The sequence below is a fragment of the Cervus canadensis genome, chromosome 17 (genome assembly GCF_019320065.1).
Source record: "Cervus canadensis isolate Bull #8, Minnesota chromosome 17, ASM1932006v1, whole genome shotgun sequence".
Taxonomy (NCBI): domain Eukaryota; kingdom Metazoa; phylum Chordata; class Mammalia; order Artiodactyla; family Cervidae; genus Cervus; species Cervus canadensis.
In genome coordinates this window covers 46,331,005-46,352,228 of record NC_057402.1, presented here as the reverse complement: position 1 = coordinate 46,352,228, position 21,224 = coordinate 46,331,005, and the positions used below count along the sequence as shown (strand labels likewise).

The window sequence follows — 21,224 nt, the reverse complement described above, 5'->3', positions numbered from 1 at the left end:
TCCTGCAGCCACTGATGGGTGTAAATGCCTTTCCTCACTTACTCATCCCTCTGGCCCTGGAAGCAGGGTCCTGGCAAGTGAGATCCACAGTCCCCAAAGTCCCCAAGCTGCCGTTATAGCAACGAGGTGCACAGCCTGGAGGGAGGTGGGTGAGTGAGCCTGGGGCGGGCGTAGACGCCAGCCTGCCCTTGACCGGGGACTGTGCCTCTTCTGCCTGCAGGTGAGAAGCCCTGTGAGCAGGTTCATTTCCAGCCCCACACGGTGAACACCTTGGCCTGCCCCCTCCTGTCCAACCTGGCGACCCGGCTCTGGCTGCACAATGGGGCCCCCATCAACGCCTCGGCCTCCTGCCGCGTGCTGGCCACCGGGGACCTGCTGCTGGTGGGCAGCCAGCAGGAGCTGGGGCTGTTCCAGTGCTGGTCACTGGAGGGAGGCATCAAGCAGCTGGAGGCCAGCTACTGCCCGAAGGTGGTGGATGAGGTGACCGGCGGTGCGGGCCGGAGCGGCAGTGTGCCCGTCATCATCAACACGTCTCGGGTGAGCGCGGGCAGCAAGGCCAGCTGGGGCGCGGACAAGTCCTACTGGACGGAGTTCCTGGTGATGTGTGCGCTCTTCGTGTTCGCCATGGTGCTCCTCATCTTATTCTTCCTCTACCGGCATCGCGGTGGCATGAAGGTCTTCCTGAAGCAGGGGGAGTGTGCCAGCGTGCACCCCAAGACCCGCCCAGTGGTGCTGCCGCCTGAGACCCGGCCGCTCAATGGCATGAGCCCCCCTAACACCCCGCTCGACCAAGGCTACCAGGCCCTGTTGGACAGCTCCCCGGGGACCCGCATCTTCACGGAGTCGGAGAAGAGGCCACTGAGCGTCCAGGACAGCTTCGTGGAGGTGTCTCCAGTGTGCCCCCGACCCCGGGTCCGCCTGGGCTCTGTGATCCGGGACTCAGTAGTGTGAGAGCAGACTTCCGAAGGCGGCCTCCCTCTGGGGGCCCCGAGTGCTCAGAGCTGGTCGGCTGGACCTCTGCTCCTCCTTGTGGAAGAAGCCACGGTGTCCACCCCTCGGGAGCGACAGAGCCGGCTGCCAAGTAGCAAGGCCCCCCTGACCCTCCACCCCAGATGGCCATGTCCCTGTGGATCCTGGCTGAAGATGGGGGCCTGCCCAAGTGAGCAGATGGATGCTCCTTAAGAGAACTGAGCCCTTTGTTTAAAAACAGTCGAAAATGTGAAACAGGAAAAGAGACAGGATGATGCCACACCTGTGGCCAGCCCAGCGCCTGGCTCCCAGCTCCCAGCTCCCAGGTTGGAAGGACGCACCCAAAGTGGCTGTGTGAGACGAGCTGGAAATGGCGCACCCACTGGCCTCTTCCGCCTTCCCCTACTGTCACGGGCTGCCCCTGCTCGCTGCAGAGACAGGGGCCAGCTTGGGCTCCAAGCGGTCCAGCCTCCCCAGCTGGCCAAGTCCTTGCAGCCATCATCCTGTCACCTCAGGGACCAGAGGGCCACGCTGGCCCCGCAGCCCTCCCAAGGCCCTGGGCTCAGGCCCACCTCCTCCTGGACTTTCCCGGCCTGTATCAGGCTGCGGCCACATTATAGAGACAGGGCAGCACCAGCCCAGAAGAGTCTGTGACAATGAACATCATCCCTCGGAATTCTAGGAAGAGACTGCTGCCTGCCTTCCTCCAGTCTACAAACCTGTGTCCCTTTTTCCCATACCTGCCCTGGCCTTCAAACCCAGCCCCCAGTTCACCCCTACACCTTGCAGCCTCCACTCTTAAGGGACAGCTAAACCCGTGCACCACTGATAACTGCCCAACACAGGGACCCTGAGTTTATGTGGGTTTTATATATATTTTTTTTAAATAAAAATGCACTTTACTTTTTTTTTTTTAAATAAAATCTAAAGAATTGAAATTGAATCCTGGGCCCTTCCTCTTAAAGGACTGTTGCTTTTTGAGGTTGGTCCAGTTCTCTGAGTTCTGGGAGGTTCTAGGCCACCTCTTTCAGGTGCTAGTGGGCTAACGCCAGCCCAGCCTGGCTGACCACATCTCCCCGCGGAGCCAGGTTCTTTTTTTTTTTTTTTCTTCTTATTTTGGCTGTGCTGGGTCTTCGATGCTGTACAGGCTTTTCTCTAGTTGTGGCAAGTGGGGGCTACTCTAGATGTGGTACGCTGGCTTCTCACTGCGGTGACTTCTCGTTGCAGAGTACGGGCTCTAGGGCTCATGGTCGTGGGCTTCAGTAGTTGTGGCGTGTGGGCTCTAGAGCATGAGCTCAGGAGCTGTTCAAATAATCACAGTGAAACTGACTTTTTTTTTTAGTACATAGTTCTATGAGTTTTAACACATGTAGAAGTTCATGTACCCACCATCACTATCAGGATACAAAGAGTTCCACCCCTCGTGCTCTCCTTCATACCCCCTTCACAAGGGAGGGTGGGACAGGCAGATACAGTCTGACTTCCTGCTGTCCGCTTCTTTGCGTGCATGCTTAGTTGCTCAGTTGTGTCCAAATCTTTGTGATCCCATGGGCCGTAATCCACCAGGCTCCTCTGGCTGTGGGATTCTCCAGGCAAGAATACTGGAATGGGTTGCCATTTCCTACTCCAGGGGATCTTCCTGACCCAAGGATTGAACCTGGGTCTCCTGCATTACAGGCAGATTCTTTACCATATAAGCCATCAGCCATCCCCCTTTTTGAGTCCTACTTATCCCCAGGGTGACCGAGGGCTCATAAAAGTCCACTCCTTCACACCAGTAATTCTAGTGTTGCACAAAGGCTCAAAACTTCTAAACCTTTATTAGTGATTAGTAGGAACACAAACAGAGCAATGACAGTGAGAAGGGGAAAGGCCCTGACGTGGAGGGCGCTCCACAGCCCCGGGCAAGACCACGCAGTATCAGCTCCAGGCTGGACCAGCTTGGCCGGTGCTGACAACACAGGGGGTAACCATGACCACAGCTCAGCAGTGGCCATTCTTCAACAGGGTGCTGCTGCACATGCTGTGGCTCCCGTCACAGGACAATCTTAAAGGAACTGAACAAGAGAAGAGTGTGTTGGGGCTTTCTGCTGGAAGAAACCCTAGGTTCCTCCCTAGGTTTACCCCTCCCCCAAGACCCCTTGGAATGGGCTATATCCCACATGTGTGAGTCCCCTTTAGAAGAAGAGCTACTCTAATATATTCAGAGGAAGCAGGAGGCCTTTTCCTACCCCACGGACCACCTCCGGAAATAACATCTCAGACCTGGTGCAGCAGGTGAGGACCAAGTCATACCTGGCAAAATCTGGTGAGCGGGAGATGACATGCTGGAACTCGGAGAGGTTGATGGTCCCATCCCTATCAATGTCGGACTCCTCTAGGATCTGGAAAAGGGAAGCTTCAAGGCCAAAGCCCAAGCCTTCCCCGCCTGCTCCCCGGCCCAGCCCAGCCCAACCCCACTGCTCACGTTGTCGATGAGCTGCTTCATCTCTGAAGCACTGAGCCGTGTGTCTTCACTCTCTCCTGTGAGGCAGTTCACGAGCTGGCTCAGGTCTTCTCTGTTCAAGGTTCCATCATCATCAAAGTCTAGAAAGCAGACACAGGAAGCCCAAAAGGAGGTGGTCAGGATGAGCACCCAGCTCGTGACTCCCTGAGCTCCCAGGCATCTCTACAAAGACCACGTCGGAGGAGCTGGTGTTCCACCCGGCCCCCTACTCCTTACCGAAGATGCGGAAGGCATAGTGGGACTTGATGTCTGGGGTGGCTGTGTCACTGAACACACTGAGGAGGTCCAAGAAGTCCTCGAAGCTCAGGCTGTCTCTGCTCGGGGAAGTGGAGAAGACCTTGCAGATTCGCTCCTTGAAGGGGTTGGCCTAAGCAAGAAAGCCTTCTGTGAACGCCACACACGAAGCAGCCCAAATCACACATTCAAACGCCACCAGGAAACTGGACGGAGTGGTTCAGCCTCTCAGGGGAGAACCATCACCACTTTGGGGCCAGCACAGAAGTCAGGAGGACCCATGACCCCACTGGGGAAGAGACAGGAATGGCTTTCTGGGCATCAGAGCTTAACCTAAAGGCAGGCCTGGGAGCAGAGAAGGAAGGAAAGAGGAAGGCATTCTAAGCAAAGAGAACAAGATGAGCTGGTTATTTTAAAACATAAATATTGAACCAAGCAATTACTGTGTTATAGGCCAGGCCCTTTGCATAGAAATTTTCACAGCAGCCCTATGGAGAGGCAATTAGCCTCTGGAATAGAGTTTCTCAAACTTCAATAAGGTAATTCAACTCTTCTTAAAGGACAAAACTTTGAACCTCCAAGAATATGTCTGAGGACCCCAGTGTGCAAAACATTCTTCTGTTACTATATAACTCCCCCGGATGACCTTGATAAAGCACCCAGGAACTTAGGGTGAAACAGAAAGAAGACTAGAATGGGGAGCAGTGACCATGTGACCTCAGAAGGAGTAGCAGAGGGAGGCTGGGGGGCTGGCACCTTGAGCTCTGGAAGGCTGAGGATCTGCTCCAAGGACACCCGAGCCTGCAGTGACTCCTCCACACTCCGCTGCTCCTGGGGAAGCAGCTCACAGAACCGTCTGTGGGCTCTGGCAGAAGGAAGAGAAACTGTTAATGTGCTTTCCTAAGTGTACCACATCCCTCCTCCTGTCCTTGAATACCCATCATGACCAGCTGAGGAGCTAAGCCCTCGGGACTTCTAAGGCAAGAGGAGACACATCACAAGACAGTACAGGGAGCCTGGGAGTCCATCCTTGCGGGTTTACTGCAGGACCCCGTGTCCCAGGCACTGTGCTTGGCCAATTCTAGATTCCCCCAGGTTTGGAGAGGTCCCGGAAGGGGCCAGAAGTTGGCCTTAAAGAGCAAGCAAAAAAGAGCGAAATTGAAATCTAATTTCATTTCAGGAATCTCCCGCTGCTCCTCAAAGCAGCTACCCTGAACTTTCTCCCCCTTAGGCTCCGCCTCATTCCCACTGGGATTATTTTTTGCCAAGAGAAGCCTAGGAACCTTCTTGCTCAGGTGTACGGCCACATAAAGCTGGCTAGGAAGGGGGTTCCAGCCCCAGGTCAAATCCTCTTACAAAAGAATGTCGTCTTAGGCAAGTTATCCGACTGTTTCACTGTCCCCATACCTCCCTCGTGAGGGTTACAAAGGAAACGTAGACAACCCTTTAGCAGAGCATGGCAGGTGCTCAGTAAGCGTTAACGGTTACGGTAGTATTCAGATAAAGGAGGAGTCAGAGGGCTCCCCAAGGCTTCTCTAGCTTTGCCAGCAGACAAAGCAGCCCAGAACTACAGCAGTCCCTGCCGGACTGGGGCAGGAAGTTCCGTTTTGCAGAAGTCAGGGGAGCGGGGTCAAAGAGCACCCAACTCCGGCTGGAGGCTGCTCCGCGCGGTGCACCGCTGGGGCCGCCGGCGCGAGATGGGAGGGTGTGCCGGGAAGAGGGCACAGCCGAGGGCCCGGTGCCCCGGCCTCCAGTTCCGGCTCAGCTGCTGACCTCAGACAGGCCCCTGCCCCTCCCGCTGGCGGGGCCTTGGTTTGCCCATCAGTAAGACGGAGCCTCCCCGGCTCCCGAAACCGTTCCGAGAGCATCCCAGAGGTGAGGTTCGAAACAGCACTTACAGAAGGATCTCCTGTTTGGTCAGGAACGTCAAGTCCTGGAAGGCAAGACGAGAGAGGAGGGTCAGCAGGCCGCCCGGGGCCAGAGGCCGCGCCCACCCGCCCGGCCGCGGCTCGGGGACCGTCCTCTCCCGAGCGCAGGCCGCGCGCAAACTCCCTGGGGACCGGCGTCTCGCGCACCTGGTACTCGGCCAGCAGCTCCTTGGACAGGCGACTGCCCGAACCCCCCATCGCTGCCGCTCGCACACAGCTCCGCCAACTTGTCTCGGGACGCCGGCAACTTTCTCACTTCCGCCCTCGGGCCGCGTCACCACCCGGTGCCCGCGGCAACCGCTCCTGGGGCCACCGCCCCCCGGGCCCGCCCCCTCCTTAAGGCTCCCAGGCGCTCCCAGCCCGGTTCCGCCGGTTGGCTCCCGGCTCCGGGCGGTCCCTGGAGAGCTGGAGGCGGGGCCCGGGGCGGGGCCGGATGCTCCGGGGCGGGGCCCAGGCCTCACGGCCCCGCCTCCAGGATGGAGGGGCCTGGGAGTCTTCGCACGCTGGCGTGCCAGGCCGCGCATGCGTTGAGGGCGCCACGACCCCGCGATGGCCCCGGTAGAGTTTGGGGAAGTCGCGCGGTGCGTCCGCCTCACCTACAGTAGGTGCCGGGGGTGACGGCCGTGGCGGCCTTGGGCGGAGTCTGGTAAAGAGCACCGGGGGAGTGTTTGGAGCCGGGGTAACCGAGAAAGCTCGTGGCTCGCTGAGTGGCCCGTGGCGGTCGGCTACCCTCTCTGCCTAGCGAGGGCTTTTCCACCCGGACGTTGCCATTCGTCACCTGCCGTACTAGTTGCAACCCTCATGCCACGTCTGCAGAAATAACCATAACCTTGCTGCCTGTTGAGGCTGTTTATTGAGGGCCCACTGAGTCCCGAGCGCTGTGCATAATTAGCTTCAATTCTTACATCTCTGCAAGGTGAGTTACCGTTTTCCAAAGGGGGAAATACAAAGGCTCACTGCAGTTCAGTGACTTTGTGTGTGTGTGTGTGCGCGCGCGCGCGTGTGCTTAGTCGTGTCCGACTCTTTGCGGCCCCATGGACTGTAGCCTGCCAGGGTCCTCTGTCCATGGGTATTCTCTAGGCAAGAATACTGGAGTGGGTTACCATACCCTCCTCTAGGGGATCTTCCAGCCTAGGTATGGAACCCACCAAGTCTAGTGACTTGTCTAGACGAGCTTTTAAAAAGCGGTGGCTCCATTCTAAGGCCCTTTTCAAGGATCCCCACTGCTGTACTCTCCCCAGCCTGCATGCTGCCCTGTGACCTGCACCCAGACTGCATGCTGGGGGAGTAGGAATTGAAACTGAACTATTTGCTCTTGTCCCCGCTCAGCCCCTAAGACAGTGCTTGACACGTGCATGGTACCGTCTCAGTTTGTATTGGATGCATGCATGAATGAGTATCCTGAAAGGTAGGGGTTACAAACTACTGAATGGAGGTGGTAGTGAGATTCGTTATTTTTTATTGTTGTTTTCTACTTTAATACGGTATAACAGACAAAATATAGTTCTTGATTCTTTTAATTCATTCCACTAGCTTATCTTTGTAAAGTCTAAATATGAGCATGTCAGTCTGTTAAAAGCCATTAAGGAGTTAAATACCCAAACCAACCCCCTGTAATTCAACTTCAACCTCTCTTTATCTGTCTGCCAGTCTCCTCAGGCTTTCTGGGTTTCAGCCACTATGGGTTCTCCATTCCTCCTCCATCTTATTCTCAGGGAATCCTTCCCTGATTTCCTAGACTAGATTAAGAATCTGTATTACACTCACAGAGGATCCGGTGCTTTCCTTGACAGCATTTGTCATATTTGCCATCTATATTTACATGTGTGATGATTGAATTAATGTCTTTTTCTCCCACTAGACTGCAAGCTCCATGAGGAGCAGTGGGAATCATGATTTTCAGACACAAGCTGTGGCAGTTGTTGAGTGAATGCTTTTGCTGAGTAACTGTAATTTTCCCAGCACTCAATAATGATAAGGTGATCATTGGAGAATGACTTAGTTAGACTCATTGTATCAACCTGTGAGTCCCACCACTGTAGAAATATTACCTTCCAGAAAGTAGAGGCTACAGAGCAGTGGGAACACCAAAGCCAGTCAAAGCGACTGGAGTGTAGTCTCTTGAGAATAGACTCCTGTCCAAGAAAGAGTTGGTCTTCAGTTCACAAAAGGCAATGAACAAGAATCCGCCTGCAATGCAGGAGACCCCGGTTTGATTTCTGCGTCAGATGATCCCCCGGAGAAGGGATAGGCTACTCACTCCAGTATTCTTGGGCTTCCCTGGTGACTCAGCTAGTAAAGAATCCGCCTTCAATGCAGGAGATGTGGGTTCGAGCCCTGGGTTGGGAAGATCCCCTGGAGAAGGGAACGGCTACACACCCCAGTATTCTGGCCTGGAGAATTCCATGGACTGTATAGTCCATGGGGTTGCAAGTTGAACACGACTGAGCAACTTTCATTTTCTTTCAATGAACAAGAAGCTGTCATTGTGTCTCCTGTGCTAGGCTAAGAAGACAGAGCACCAACCGGTGAGTGCACATCCTTGGACTTCAGGATGAGACTGCATCTTTTCATGGTGAAGGTGTGGGACTTGACACCGCCCCTCCATAGTGGCCAGCTGTGATGTAGATTGCTCAGCCACCTCACTTGACTTTGAACCCTTCCTCATTGAACAGTTTTTTGATTATAATTTTGCTTCCTGGTAAATTTCTGTACGGAGGAAGGTCTATAGCAACCAACCACCAAGAACATTTTGTGCTCTTTGCCATGTTTCTCACTATAAATTATTAAATCAGCATTCTGAGTCATCTAGCAGTCCCTGGTGAGCTTGGTTAAAATATGAGCTTCCTGTGTTCAATGAACCCTTGATAACAGTGATAAAACTGAGTGGCTGATTTAAAAATAGCTCCTAGTGTTTGTTTTCCAAGATATTTCTTTCCCTACTTGTCATATTATTTCCCTCTTCCTCTTTCCCTTGAGACATTAGATGGTATGGCCACCAAGGTGTGTTTGAGGTGATGGTGATTTAATTGCTAAGTCAGATCCGACTGTTTGTGACCCCATGAGCTGTAGCCTGCCAGGCTCCTCTGTCCATGGGATATCCCAGGCAAGAATACTGGAGTGGGTTGCTATTTCCTTCAGGGGATCTTCCTGACCCAGGGATCGAACCTCGGTTTCCTGCTTGCTTCCCTAAGCCACCAGGGAAACCCATGTCTGAGGTGGTACTGTTTGATCTGAGACTTAAATGAGACAGGCATGTTAAGACAATCTGGGAGAAGGGTATTTTAGACTGAAAGAACAGAAAGCACCAAAGCCTTGAGCAGGAACAGGTTTAGGAAGAGTGAGGAGCAGAGTAGGCAAGGGGAAGAGTGGTCTAAGAGGAGGTGAGGAGGAGGCACAGCTAAGCCTTGAGAGCCCAGAGCCCATGGTGCGGAAATGGGTTTTGTTTTAGGGGCTCAAGGTCACATCATCCCTAGTGAATAGAAGACTCAGAATTCAAACATCTCGTCAGCCTCCAAAATCAGATCTCTCACCTTCCTGCCAAGATGATACCCACCACACAGGCTTGTTGTGAGGGTCACCTACGTAAACTTGGAAAGACCCCAGCCCATGCCTGGCATAGGAGAGACATGGGACCTGTGTTCCCTTCCTCCTGGTTTTCCTATGAAGGTTCAGTCCTGTCACATGCTCACTATGATTTGTTATTCTGAAGTATTCCTCTTTATTTCTAGGTATTGTTTTTTGCCTCTTAGTTCACTTGAATATCTTCCCTGGTGGCTCAGATGGTAAAGAGTCTGCCTGCAGTGTGGGAGACCCGGGTTCCATCCCTGGGTTGGGAAGATTCCCCTGGAGAAGGAAATGGAAACCCACTCCAGTTTTCTTGGAGCCTGGAGAATCCCAAGGACTTAGGATCCTGGCCGGCTACAGTCCATGGGGTCGAAAAGAGTCAAACACAACTGAGCGACTTCAATTCTTTCTTTCTATTCTTTCACTTGAATATCAGTACAACCAGACCCACTTTCTATTGGTTCTGTTGACTGATATGTCTTTACTCATATTTTTAGTCTTTTGGTACCATTTTGGCCCTGGGTCCTTGGTCTTAGCCCTTGGGTCTTAATGTTATTCTAAATTTCTGTCTAGCCCAGACTTCAACCTTGACCTCCAGGTTTGACTGTTCAGCTGCCTACACCACTTGTCTTGAATGCCCAGGCGATATCTCAAACTCAGTAATGAAAACTGAACTCTTGATCTCTCCCTTCCTCTAGTCACCTATTCCCGCCCGCACCCCATCTCCACCCTCTCTATCTCTGTAAATGCCACTGCAGGGCCTGGTTCCTGAAGCTGAGTCACTCCCAGTTCTTCCTTTTCCTTCAGTGGCCATAGTCAGCATGTCAGCAGGCCCTGTTGGTTCTGTCTTTAAAACATGACCCATATCCCCAACTCCTCCTAACTCTGTTGCCATCTGTGTTGTACAGTCACCTCACTGCTCACCTGGCCACCAGAGTGGCCTCCAGAGTGGTCTCTGCTTCCCCTTTGCTCCCCTACAATCCACTTTCCGCATAACAGTTAGAAAAAAGTTTGTAAAATATCAGATAGTCCTGGACTTCCTGGGTTCAATCCTTGGTCAGAGAAGTTCCACATACTGTGTGGTGCGGCCAAAAAATAAAATACCAGATGGTCCTTATGAACCTACCAGTGATGTCTTACTCCATTTAGAATAGAATCCAAGTTCCTGTCCATGATGCATAAGGCCCTGCAGCTAATCTGACCTCTGCCTTCATCAAGCTTCACTGATTGGGGAGGTCCTCTCCCCTTTGTCAGCCATACCCCAGTAACATTGCCTTCTTTCTGTTCCTAGAACAGGCCAACCAGCTGCCTGCAAGACTCGTGGCCTCGGACTTCTAGTTTCTTTTGCCTGGAGTACACTCAGCTCTTCCTTGTAGGCCTCATCTTATCCTTCCTGTCTCAGTTCAGCTGGCACATCCCTCTTACAGAAGTGGGATGCCCTGATCCCACCGCTTAGTCACCCCCTGTTTTATGACTTGTTTCCAACAAGATGCTGTCACCACAGGTAGTTAATATTTTCCTTTTGCTTATCACCTAACTTCATCCCAGGATGTAAGTTCCATGAGGATATGGACTTGGTTCTCCTTATTTGCTACCATGTCTTCATTGCCTCATACACAGCAGTTACTTCCTAAATACTTTGATTTTGTGGCTCAGCAGAACATGGACCAAGTTGCACAGAAGAGGTGTCCCTAGAATGTCAACAGTGGGGTTGAAGTGGGTTGATTCTGAATGAATGAATGAGAAACACTTAAGTGAATGTCATTGAGTCGCTCAATCATGTCCAACTCTTTGCAGCCCTGTGAGCTGCAGCATGCCAGGCTTCCCGGTCCTTCACTATCTCCTGGAGTTTTTTTAAATGCATGTCCATTGAGCCAGTGATGCCATCCTGCTGAGGTTTAATTCAGCAAATTGTTGGATTTCTTAAATCTATTTTGAGAATCACTTAAATTGTTTTGAATTGTGGCAAAATACACATAACGTGAAATTTACCATCTTGACATTTTAAAAATTGGGTTAAAAAGTAACATAAACTTTAAAACCTTAACCATTTCCGAGTGTATAGTTCAGTAGTATTAAGTATATTCACATTATTTGGTAGCCCAGTCTCCAGAACTTTTTTCTTCTTGCAAAACTGAAACTCTGTGCCCATTAAACAACAAACGGTTTCTCATTTCCCCTTCCCCCCAACCCTTGGGAACCACTGTTCTACTTTCTGTCTCTATGAATTTGAGCTTTTTTTTTTTTTAAGTTAATTTACTTATTTGGTTGCACTGTGTCTTAGTTGTGGCATGTGGGATCTACTTCCCCAACCAGGGATCCAGCCTGGGCATCCTGCATTGGGAGTGCAATGTTGCCGCCACTGGACCACCAGGGAAATCCCAGAATTTGAGCACTTTAGGTACCTTATATAAGCGAAATCATAAATAACTTGTCCTTTGGTAACTGGCTAATTTCAGTTAGCATAAAGTCCTCAACATTCATTCATATTGTAGCCTGTGTTGGCACTGCCTTCTTTATAAGGCTGAATAACATTCCATTGCCTGTATAGGCCACCTCTTGTTTATCGACTTATCTATTGGTGGATACTTGAGTTGCTTCCACCTCTTGGCTACTGTGAATAATACTGCTATGAACACGGGTGTATAAATACCTCTTTGAGACCCTGCTTTCAGTTCTTTTGGATATACCCCCAGGAATGGAACTGCTGCATCACATAGTAATTTTATTTTTATTTTTTTGAAGAGCCTCTCTACTGTTTTCCATCTGTATCACTTTACATTCCCACCAATAGTGCCTAAGGGGTCCAATTTCTGCATATCCTTGCCAACACCTGTTATTTTCTGTTTTTGATAGTAGCCATCCTAAAGAATGTCAAGTGGTATCTTATTGTGATTTTGATTTTATTTCCTTACTTAGTGATGTTGAGCATCTTTTCATATGCTTGTTGGCTATTTGTGTATCTTTGGAGAAGTGTCCTAGACTCACTTTTAATAGAATAATTTAAGACTTTATATTTTACTTATGCTTAGTAAATTATGCATAAATTATGCATAAATTTTTATGCTTAGTAAATTATAAAATTTAAGCTCAAGTTTTTAAAAAAATGTTTATTGTGGTAAAAAATGCAAAAGTCTTACCATCTTAACCATCTCTTAAGTGTGCAGTTCAGTAGTATTACCATCTTAGCCATCTCTAAGTGTACAGTTCAGTACTGTTACCACCATCTTAACCATCTCTGAGTATACAGTTCAGTATTGTTACCATCTTAACCATCTCTGAGCATACAGTTTAGTAGTATTAAGTATATTCACATTATTGTGTTGCCAATCTCTGGAATATTTTCACCTTACAAAACTGAAACTCTATACCCATTAAACTCAGCTTGACTTTTAACAAAACATTGTTTTTCTGTTTTATTAATGTAAAGTTTCTGGACCAGCAGAGCTGAGGGTACCTAAGCTTGTGCTGAGGCGACTCTACTGAGGTAAGCTTCCTTCTGAAGTCCCCTCTGGGCCAACAGCAGGTCATGTCCCTGACCCCTTGGGTCCCCTGGGCTTCAGGGACCCAGTAGAGAGGAAGACTGACACCTATTTCCACCTTAAAGGATTGGCCCTGGGCCCTCACAATTGGCCATCCTCACGCAGGTGGTTGTATGCATGGCCATTTGGAATTACTACACAACAGTGGACAAGCTATTCCCATAAAAGGAGTAGTAAGCTTTGAAGCCGTGGCCACTCTCAGGCACTGGAACACTGGTGCAGTCTTCTGGAGGGCAGTTTGCCGGACTGTGTACTGAAAGCCTGAGCCATGAGCCTCTTCTGAACCCGTGGCCAACTAAGATTTTATTTTAAATGAAAATAAAAGCATCTGCAAAGATAGATGCACATGTCCATCACAATATTGTGTATGGTAGTAAGAAGTCAGAAAAACCTAAATGTACAAGAGTTAAAATCAGTTAAAAAAGAAACAAGTTCCAGGACTTCCCTGGTAATCCAGTGGTTAAGACTCTGTGCTCCCAATGCAGGGGGCATGGGTTTGATCCATGGTTGGGGAACTAAGATCCTGCACGCCTCATGGCATGGCCAAAAAAAAAATCAAGATCTATCTACATATGAATATGAGGCTACATATATAAATTGTGATTTTTCCCTGGGCGTTGGAATAAGTGTTGTAATTTATCCGTATTTCTTTCTCCACTAAGAAAGTTTATTCATTATGTGTAATTTTTAGAAAGAGAAAGAATTTGATTTGTATCTTTAATTCAGCAAAAATGTATGCTAACCTGCAGGTGATAGAATTATGAGTGATTTCTGTGTTTTCAAAATATTTTACCAAAAGCATATATTACTTTTGTAATCAGAACAAAGAGTAAAGTTTATTTAAAAATTAAAATAGGGGAGTTCCCTGGTGGGCTAGTGGTTAGGATTCTGGGCTTTCACTGCCATGGCCCAGGTTCAGTCCCTGCTCGAGGAACTGATCCTGCAAGCTGAGTGGTGCAGCCAAATAAATTAATAAATAATACAAATAAAAATCTCACATGCCACAACTAAGGTGGAAAACCACTTGTGCTGCAGCTAGGACCCCCCACAGCCAAATAAGTAAAATACTTTGTGTGTGTTAGTCGCTCAGTTTTGTCCGACTCTTTGCAACCCCATGGACTGTAGCCCACCAGGCTCTCCTCTCCATGGAATTCTCAGGCAAGAATATTGGAGTGGGTTGCCATTTCCTTCTCCAAGATATATTTCTGCCCCAGGGATGGAACCCAGGTCTCCTGCATTGCAGGCAGACTCTTTACCATCTGAGCCACCAGGGAGATCCCCAAAAAATATTAAAAAAAAAAAATACATAAGTAAAATATAGTGAGTTTATTATTAAAAAAAAATAAAATCTTTAGAAATGGGATGGCATCATGTATTTTTCACCTTATGATTGTTTCAGGTCAGCCCCATGGCTATTCCACGTGCTTCAAATGAAACTTCCTATTTGCTGCCTCCAAACAAGGAAGACTGGGAAGGGCATGGCATTCCTGACTTTGTCTATGGGCAGGAGGAACTCGTGATGGAAGGGGTTCAGTGGCCAAGGGGCGCGCTCAGCCTCCTGAACACGCCACCACTGTCTCACTTTGACTCTGCCCTCTGCTCGGCCTGGAGGCAGCGGATGGAGCTGGGGCTTTTCCGCTACCCACTGGGGGCGCTGCCAACCCAAACCCTGCCTGGGACCGTGGGTTTTGTGGTTCAGCTGAACGTGGAGCGAGGTGTGCAGAGAAGGCGCCCCCAGAACATCAAGAGCGTGAGGCAGGAGTTTGACCCTGAACAGTTTAACTTCAACCAGATCCGGCCGGGAGAGGTCCTTTTCCGTCTGCACGGGAAGCGGGATTGCCCCGGCACTGTCCAGCAAGAGGACATCCTGGTGGTGATCAACGTCAGCCCCTTGGAGTGGGGCCACGTGCTGCTGGTGCCCGAACCTGCCCGAGGGCTCCCCCAGCGCCTGCTGCCTGGGGCACTGCGGGCTGGGGTCGAGGCTGTGCTGCTGAGCTCACACCCAGGCTTCCGCGTGGGCTTCAACAGCCTGGGCGGCCTGGCCTCGGTGAACCACCTCCACCTGCATGGCTACTACCTGGCCCACCGGCTGCCCGTGGAGGGGGCCCCCAGTGAACCCCTGGACCCTCGGGGCCGTCTGCATGTGCTCCAGGCCCTCCCAGCTCCGGGCTTCCTCTTTTACACCAGTAGGCCAGGGCCTGACTTGGAAGCCTTGGTAAGCAGGGTGTGTCGGGCCACTGACTACCTGACTGACTGTGACATTGCGCATAACTTGTTTGTCACCCGGGGGGCCCCACCTGGAAAGACATCATCTTCCTCAGCTCTCTCGGGAGTCCGGGTCATTCTGTGGCCCCGGAAGCCCAGCTTTGGGATAAAGGAAGGTGAGGCATTCAACGTTGCCCTCTGTGAGCTGGCTGGGCACCTCCCGGTCAAAACGGCCCAGGACTTCAGCAGCCTGACCGAGGCGGCAGCTCTGGCCCTCATCAGAGAATGTCTGCTGCCCCCAGCCCAGGCAGAAGACGTGCAGGCGGCGCTGGTGGCCTTGATAGGCCAGGAGGAACAGTAATCCTCCCAGCAGTATTTATTCTTAACTGATCTGGAGAACTGTCCATCGTGGTGCTGTGGGCGCATTCATGAATGCCTTCTCACTGCTTTCAGCATAAGGGGAGGGATAAAGAACTGGTAAGTGGTCTCTTTAAAGAGGGAGATTGTTGGAATAAATGGCATGAATGAGCCCTCTTGGATGTATCTGCCGCTTTTCACCTTGCTTCTTGGACAAGTCCCAGGGATGTCAAACCTGTTACTAAGAAGGGAGTATGTACAGGAGTTACACGCTCCTGACTCTGTATGCTGACTTTTCTTTAAGTGTTAGCAAAGTAATAGTTTATCACTTGTTCTATCTTGCCTCTGCTGGTCCTGCCTGTGCCCACCACGCAGCTGTGTTTCTTCATTCTGCTCCTGTATTCATCCCCTCCATCCATATACTGTATTTGTAGGACATATTTTGCCTACCTGGGCACCTCAAATTTTCCTCCAGCCCCAGTGCTGAGCTAAGTGTTCTTCACATACATTATTTCGTGTGAGAACAAGGTGTCTTCACAACTTGAGCGTTGCAGGTCCTTTTAATAGCTGCATTTAGCAGCTATTGAAGAGATGGAGGCTGAGAGAAGTTTAGTAACCCATCCAAGGTCATGTAGCTCAAAAGTAGTGGAGTCAGGATGGCAACACAGGCAGTCAAGACACCATGAAGCTGAGCTGGGGCTGTGCACCTGTGACCATCATTTTAATAAAGTCTTCTTGAGATGAGGCAGAATACGCATCACAATCCATTTCATAAGAAAGTTTAACTGAAACTCCTCTGAACATTTTGGTCACCCTCAATATGCCTGTTTTTGGCAACTGCACTAATTTTAGCTCAGTGCCTCTCTCTACAAGCCTTTGCAAATACAGGCTCTAGAAAGATCACTTTATTTTGCTTGCTTACTCTCTGAAGGGAGTGCAGTGACCATTATAGCAAAGTGGACTTTGAGTGCCTAAGGTGGTAGGTCCAAATACCAGGATTTCCCTAGCTTTCCCTTAGGACTGATATTCAGAGGAAGGCCTTCTTCTGGCCCCAAATAAATCTTTACACAAAAATTAAAAGGTTTTCTTTATGGTTGTACTTCTTAGCCATGTGTACTTTGTGAATGATCAAGAAAGGGATTTATGGAAGCCTTCTCTAAGGTTAAATATGGAACATTTAGGAGCTGCTTTGTACCCAGGGCCCTGGGCTTTGAGCACAGTAGGAAGGTAAGAAGGGGTGATCCAGCTCAGGACCTCTCCACCTCTTTGCTTGCTTTTTGTTTGTTTGTATGTTTGTTTCTTGCTTTTTGATGGAGGGTCTCTTGTCCTAAGGGTGTTGGACTTGAGCTAATGGGAAACCTTGAAGAGTTTTAAATTGAGGGGTAACCAATTTGCATTTTAGCTGTGATGGATGGATGAATGAAGGAGGGAAGACGGAATCCAATTAAGATCCTGCTGAATGCTGGCAATTCAGACAAGCAATGATGATAGTTCAGGTACTAGAACAAAATATTTGTCTAAAAAGTGAGAAAAGTGCACATCCTGCAAGGCAAGGGACTCCAAAACATTTAAGAAGGAGGTAATAGAGTATCATATACTGAAGGAGGATCCAGAAATCTAGGAATCAGGAAATGTCCATGTCTTTTTAAAGGAGAGACATTTTTAAAGTGTCCTTTAGATGTAGGCACATGGTATAATCTTAAAGTGACAAATTTGGGCTGAGTTTGGCGGAGGTAGCAATCAGAAGTCAGAGTGGGTGCACCTCAGGAAGAGATGGTGATGGTGAAGGAACAGTCTGATGAGCACCTGAAGGGCATGTGTGCTAATCACGGCTGTCCCTCCCGAGTGCTGAGACCATCCAAAATGTGGTTACTAAAAACATTGAAGGAAGGCAAGCAGATATTCGTCCCGAACACTGAGTTGGCCTAATTTCAGGGGTTTGCCCTGCAGGTTCAGGAAAGGATGGGGGTGGGACTTTTGTGAACTGGTGTGAAAAAAGAAGGATAAGTCCTGTCATGCACTGGGTCAGCTGTGGCAAGAATCCACTCTTGAGTGCAGTGTGCCTGATTGCGTTTCCACTGCTTGCTCCAGGAGCAAGGAGGAGGTCCCAGAGGCCCAGCAACACCTGGGAAAGAGCAGGAGCTGGCCGAAGGGCCATCATGGGCTACCAGCTGAGTCTAGCACTGGGCCGATAGGTCTTCAGCTCTATTTTTCAAAGTGAAGGTACCCCTAGTGCTCCCAGCGATCTCCTGTCACAAAGAAAGCTCAGGTCACAGCCAGCTCAGCTCCTGCACCCCAGAGTGCTGTATGGAGTGATGTTGGATGAGTGGGGCTTATCAGCAAACCTAACATTGCACAGCCCCCCCCCCCACCCCAGACCCCAAACCTAGTGGAAAACATCCCATTCTGTAGTGGATTGTTCTGTCCTTAAGGAACATCCCCTTAGAACACCACAAAGGTCCTTACCCCCATCCTTCTCCCCTCAGATTCTAACAGGATGGAGCTGAATACCTGGAAGACCAGTGAATCAGAGGAAGGCTACAGTGAAGAAGAGGAATCTGAGGAGTGTGTAAAAGGGGAAGCTGCTATCCCTTCTAATGTTTTTCAGCAGGCACTCTCAAAGGCTGACTACAATACATTTAGGAACAGAGTTCCTTTATACACTGTAGCCAAGAAAATACCAAAGAAAATCGTAACCCCAGCTGAGCCAGATGTCTTAGAAGTTGGGAGGAGAAAGAGAAGGCAGAAACAGAGGTAACTGTCCCCTGGACCCCCTCACTTGCCCGGCTCGAGAGTAACCCTCTACCCTTCTGCATTTGGGCGTGGAATCCAAAGTTTTCCCTTTCGCCTGGGAAAGAGGACAGGAAATACAAGAGATCATTAGCCTTGTGGTACAACAAAATCCAGAACCATTTGGGCTGGCTTAATTTAGAATTTCAGCATATTTATATCATCCTGGTCTTTCCCAGGTGGTACTACTGGTAATGAACCAGTCTGCCAATGCAGGAAACATGGGTTTGAGCCCTGAGTCGGGAACACCCACTCGAGGAGAACAGGGCAACCCACTCCAGTATTCTTGCCTGGAGAAGCCCAGGGAAAGAGGAGCCTGGAGGGCTACAGTCCATAATGTTGCAAAAGAGTTGGACATGACTGAAGCCACTTAACACGCACGGTCTTCCCTTTAAGTGGCTTCTAGATAAAATCTGTGGGCTCTCTCTTCATCTGGATGTCTGGTACCACAGGGTCCTTTTCCCTCACTCCCTGATTTCTGCTCTTCCTCCATTCCAGAACCCTGGCCATCAGTCTGACCAACTGCAAGTATGAGAGAAGCACCTAGCTCATCACTCAAATGACTGGGCATCAGAGGATATTTAGGGTTGCAGTTTTTACTCTGAAGATGGTTCTCGCAATTTGCTCCTAGCCCCTGGATCTCGTTCAGTTCAGTTCAGTCCAGTTCAGTCACTCAGTCGAGTCCGACTCTTTGTGACTCCATGGATTGCATAATGCCAGGCTTCCCTGTCTATCACCAAGTGCTGGAGCTTACTCAAACTCGTGTCCATCGAGTCAGTGATGCCATCCAACCATCTCATCCTCTGTCGTCCCCTTCTCCTCCCGCCTTCAATCTTTCCCAGCATCAGGGTCTTTTTCAGTGAGTCAGTCCTTTAAATCAGGTGGCCAAAGTATTGGAGTTTCAGCCTCAGGATCAGTCCTTCCAGTGAATATTCAGGACTGATTTCCTTTAGGGTTAACTGGTTTGATCTCCTTGCAGTCCAAGGGACTCTAAAGAGTCTTCTCCAACACTACAGTTCAAAAGCATCAATTCGTTAGGCTGACTTACAATGTTATGCCCGATGTCCGAATCCCCGAGTGGGAAGAGAGGCCTCCAAGACAATGCAACTCGCAAAAAGGGAAGTTTATTGCTGACTCGAGTCAGGGCTCCTGCCGCATCCAACGCAGTGGTGCGGGGTCAGAGAGCCCCGAGCCCAAGCTGTTACACAAATTTATAGGGTGAGCATAAGCAGTTGGTAGCTGGCATAAGCTTAAGCTGGCTTAACCAGGCAAACATGGTTACATGTTTGCAAAGCAATTTTATTGGTCCAAACTTTTGCGGGCTTTTTTTCAAACTTGGGCGTTCACAGGCTTTTCAGCTTTCCCCTGATAGGTTCCCTTTTTCTTACTGGGTGCATGTTGATTGGCTGGCTCCAGGTGGCCTGATGGGGGTAGGGAATCTTACCATTTCGGGGGAAACCGAAACTTAGGTCCGGGCCGCCTGTCATGGTGTTAGCCCTGGCAGCCTCACATTCCCCCCTGTCTTGTTGTTTCTGTAGAGGAATCCTTCTCTTCATCCTGGGCTACCATCTGATATTGTTGCCTCAATACCATAATCTGAATGGTATTTAGACGTTCTTTAATAAATGACATTAGCCGGTTTAAAATACAAGGGCCAAACGTGAGTATTAATAATAGCACTATAAGTGGGCCCAGGAGGGTGGAAACTAAGGTGGTCAGCCAGGGGGAGCGTTGAAACCAGGACTCAAACCATCCCTGCTGGGCCTCCCGTTCCCTCTTTCGTTGCGCCAGTCCTTCTCTCACTTTTGCCATAGATTCTCTTACTACTCCTGTATGGTCTGCATAGAAACAACATTCTTCTCCCAGAGCCGCGCAGACCCCACCCTGTTGGAGAAAAATCAAGTCTAATCTTCTTCTATTCTGCAAGACCACCTCAGACAAGGAAGTCAGAGAGTTCTCCAAGTGGCTGATTGATTTTTCTATGCGAGTTATATCTTCATCTATGGCGGCTCGTAGGGAGGAAAACCCTTGGCCTTGCAGAGATAGTGAAGCTATTCTTGTCCCTGCTCCTGCCAGCCCAAGACTGAACAAGGTTGCCATGGTGATCGCACTGATTGGCTCTCTCTTTTGTCTTAGCATTTCCCGGTCCCAATGTGAGTACATAACTTCTTTAGAGTGGTATAAGATTTTTGGCATTACAGCAACCAGGACACAGAATTCTTGACTCTGGTTGAAAACCTTCACATTTAAACATGGGGTTAGCCCAGTATGTGAACAAATCCACCAACCCCCAACCTCTGGCACAATCCAATTTTTGCCGTGTAAGCTTAGGTTACCAATAGTCTGGGCACAAAGGGGAGCTTTATCACGTGGCACTGTGCCCAAACAGAGTCCCTGTCCCCAGACCTCATTCATTGTGAGGCCAGCCTTGCGTTCTTCCCATCGGCATTGGGGTGGGTTCTGGCCTGAAGACAAGTTGTAAGAGACATTGAGGCCTATGGCCTCATAGAAGGGGGGGCGAAGATTATAACAAAGCCAGCAGGATTGGGTCGCATTAGGGTTGGTATGGTTTAAGACTGTAAAGGCTGCATTCACTAAGGCCCATAGGGAGTCCTGAATTGCTGAGCTAGTAGTAACAGTCAGAGGGCCAAGGGTTTCCGTCAGGTTGCCTCTGAGGCTTGGGGTGGAGGAGATGTTAAATGTTCTCGGTGAGCTTGGTCTGGAGGTGGTTGGCTTGGGGGTCGCCTTGTGCCCCTGTGATGTTTCGACCAGATTGGGACCTAAACTATGTACCTGCACCGGCTCAATAACCTGTTTAATGATTAAAAGCTCACCTGGGTAGGGGCCAGGCCAATTTACGTGAAGCTGAAAGCCCCATGTTAGTCCTGAGGTCCAGCGGTTTTCCTTTTTCGCCCGTTCCTGGTTAAACTGTACCCGTACCTGAGGCCCCTGGTGTCTGTGGTCATTGAAGGTGAAGTTAACTAGATCTCTGTTTCCGACATCCCACCTCTGGGGTCCATCACAAGAGGTCACACAACTCCAGCTCCTGCAATAATAGCTTCCTATGCCACCACAGGTTTTCCAGTTATTACTTATGTTGCCCGGGCAAGCCCAGAACCCCAACCT

General features: G+C 49.8%; 3 protein-coding genes across 9 annotated transcripts in view; 2 read left to right on the top strand and 1 right to left on the bottom strand.

The window, feature by feature from the left end:
- Positions 1 to 1,912, top strand: part of SEMA4B (semaphorin 4B) — a 41,924-nt gene extending 40,012 nt beyond the window's left edge. For both annotated transcript variants that reach the window (XM_043490180.1, XM_043490181.1), the window contains exon 15: positions 221 to 1,912. In XM_043490180.1, the coding sequence (XP_043346115.1) occupies positions 221 to 951 (731 nt within the window). In that variant the 3' untranslated portion in view covers positions 952 to 1,912. The remainder of the gene's footprint in view (positions 1 to 220) is intronic.
- An 858-nt stretch (positions 1,913 to 2,770) lies between these two features.
- On the bottom strand, positions 2,771 to 6,023 carry CIB1 (calcium and integrin binding 1). Its single transcript, XM_043490226.1, has 7 exons — positions 5,785 to 6,023; positions 5,608 to 5,642; positions 4,466 to 4,574; positions 3,692 to 3,842; positions 3,437 to 3,555; positions 3,265 to 3,353; positions 2,771 to 3,026 (listed from the first exon to the last, which is right to left on the bottom strand). Exons 1-7 carry the CDS (start codon positions 5,833 to 5,835, stop codon positions 3,005 to 3,007), a joined length of 576 nt encoding a protein of 191 aa, XP_043346161.1. The 5' UTR covers positions 5,836 to 6,023; the 3' UTR covers positions 2,771 to 3,004.
- Positions 6,024 to 6,129: 106 nt separating this feature from the next.
- On the top strand, positions 6,130 to 18,862 carry GDPGP1 (GDP-D-glucose phosphorylase 1). 6 transcript variants are annotated; one of them, XR_006273623.1, is made up of 6 exons: positions 6,130 to 6,553; positions 12,635 to 12,691; positions 14,146 to 15,428; positions 16,711 to 16,804; positions 17,795 to 18,062; positions 18,597 to 18,862. XR_006273623.1 is itself a non-coding variant. In XM_043490224.1 (3 exons), exon 3 carries the CDS (start codon positions 14,155 to 14,157, stop codon positions 15,310 to 15,312), a length of 1,158 nt encoding a protein of 385 aa, XP_043346159.1. In that variant the 5' UTR covers positions 6,130 to 6,553; positions 12,635 to 12,691; positions 14,146 to 14,154; the 3' UTR covers positions 15,313 to 17,762. The 6 variants fall into 6 exon arrangements, 1 of the variants encoding a protein (XP_043346159.1); XR_006273624.1 differs by adding an exon at positions 8,142 to 8,165 and having other exon boundaries at positions 14,146 to 16,804; XR_006273622.1 differs by lacking the exon at positions 16,711 to 16,804.
- Positions 18,863 to 21,224: the final 2,362 nt, after the last annotated feature.

Excerpts from the sequence above, each read along its gene's own strand:
- CIB1 (XM_043490226.1), bottom strand. The coding sequence starts at position 5,835 with ATGGGGGGTTCGGGCAGTCGCCTGTCCAAGGAGCTGCTGGCCGAGTAC. Across the intron at positions 5,643-5,784 it reads AGCTGCTGGCCGAGTACCAG|GACTTGACGTTCCTGACCAA; the intron begins GTGCGCGAGACG and ends CTTGCCTTCCAG. Across the intron at positions 3,027-3,264 it reads CGCTCACCAGATTTTGCCAG|TTCCTTTAAGATTGTCCTGT; the intron begins GTATGACTTGGT and ends TCTCTTGTTCAG.
- GDPGP1 (XM_043490224.1), top strand. The coding sequence starts at position 14,155 with ATGGCTATTCCACGTGCTTCAAATGAAACTTCCTATTTGCTGCCTCCA.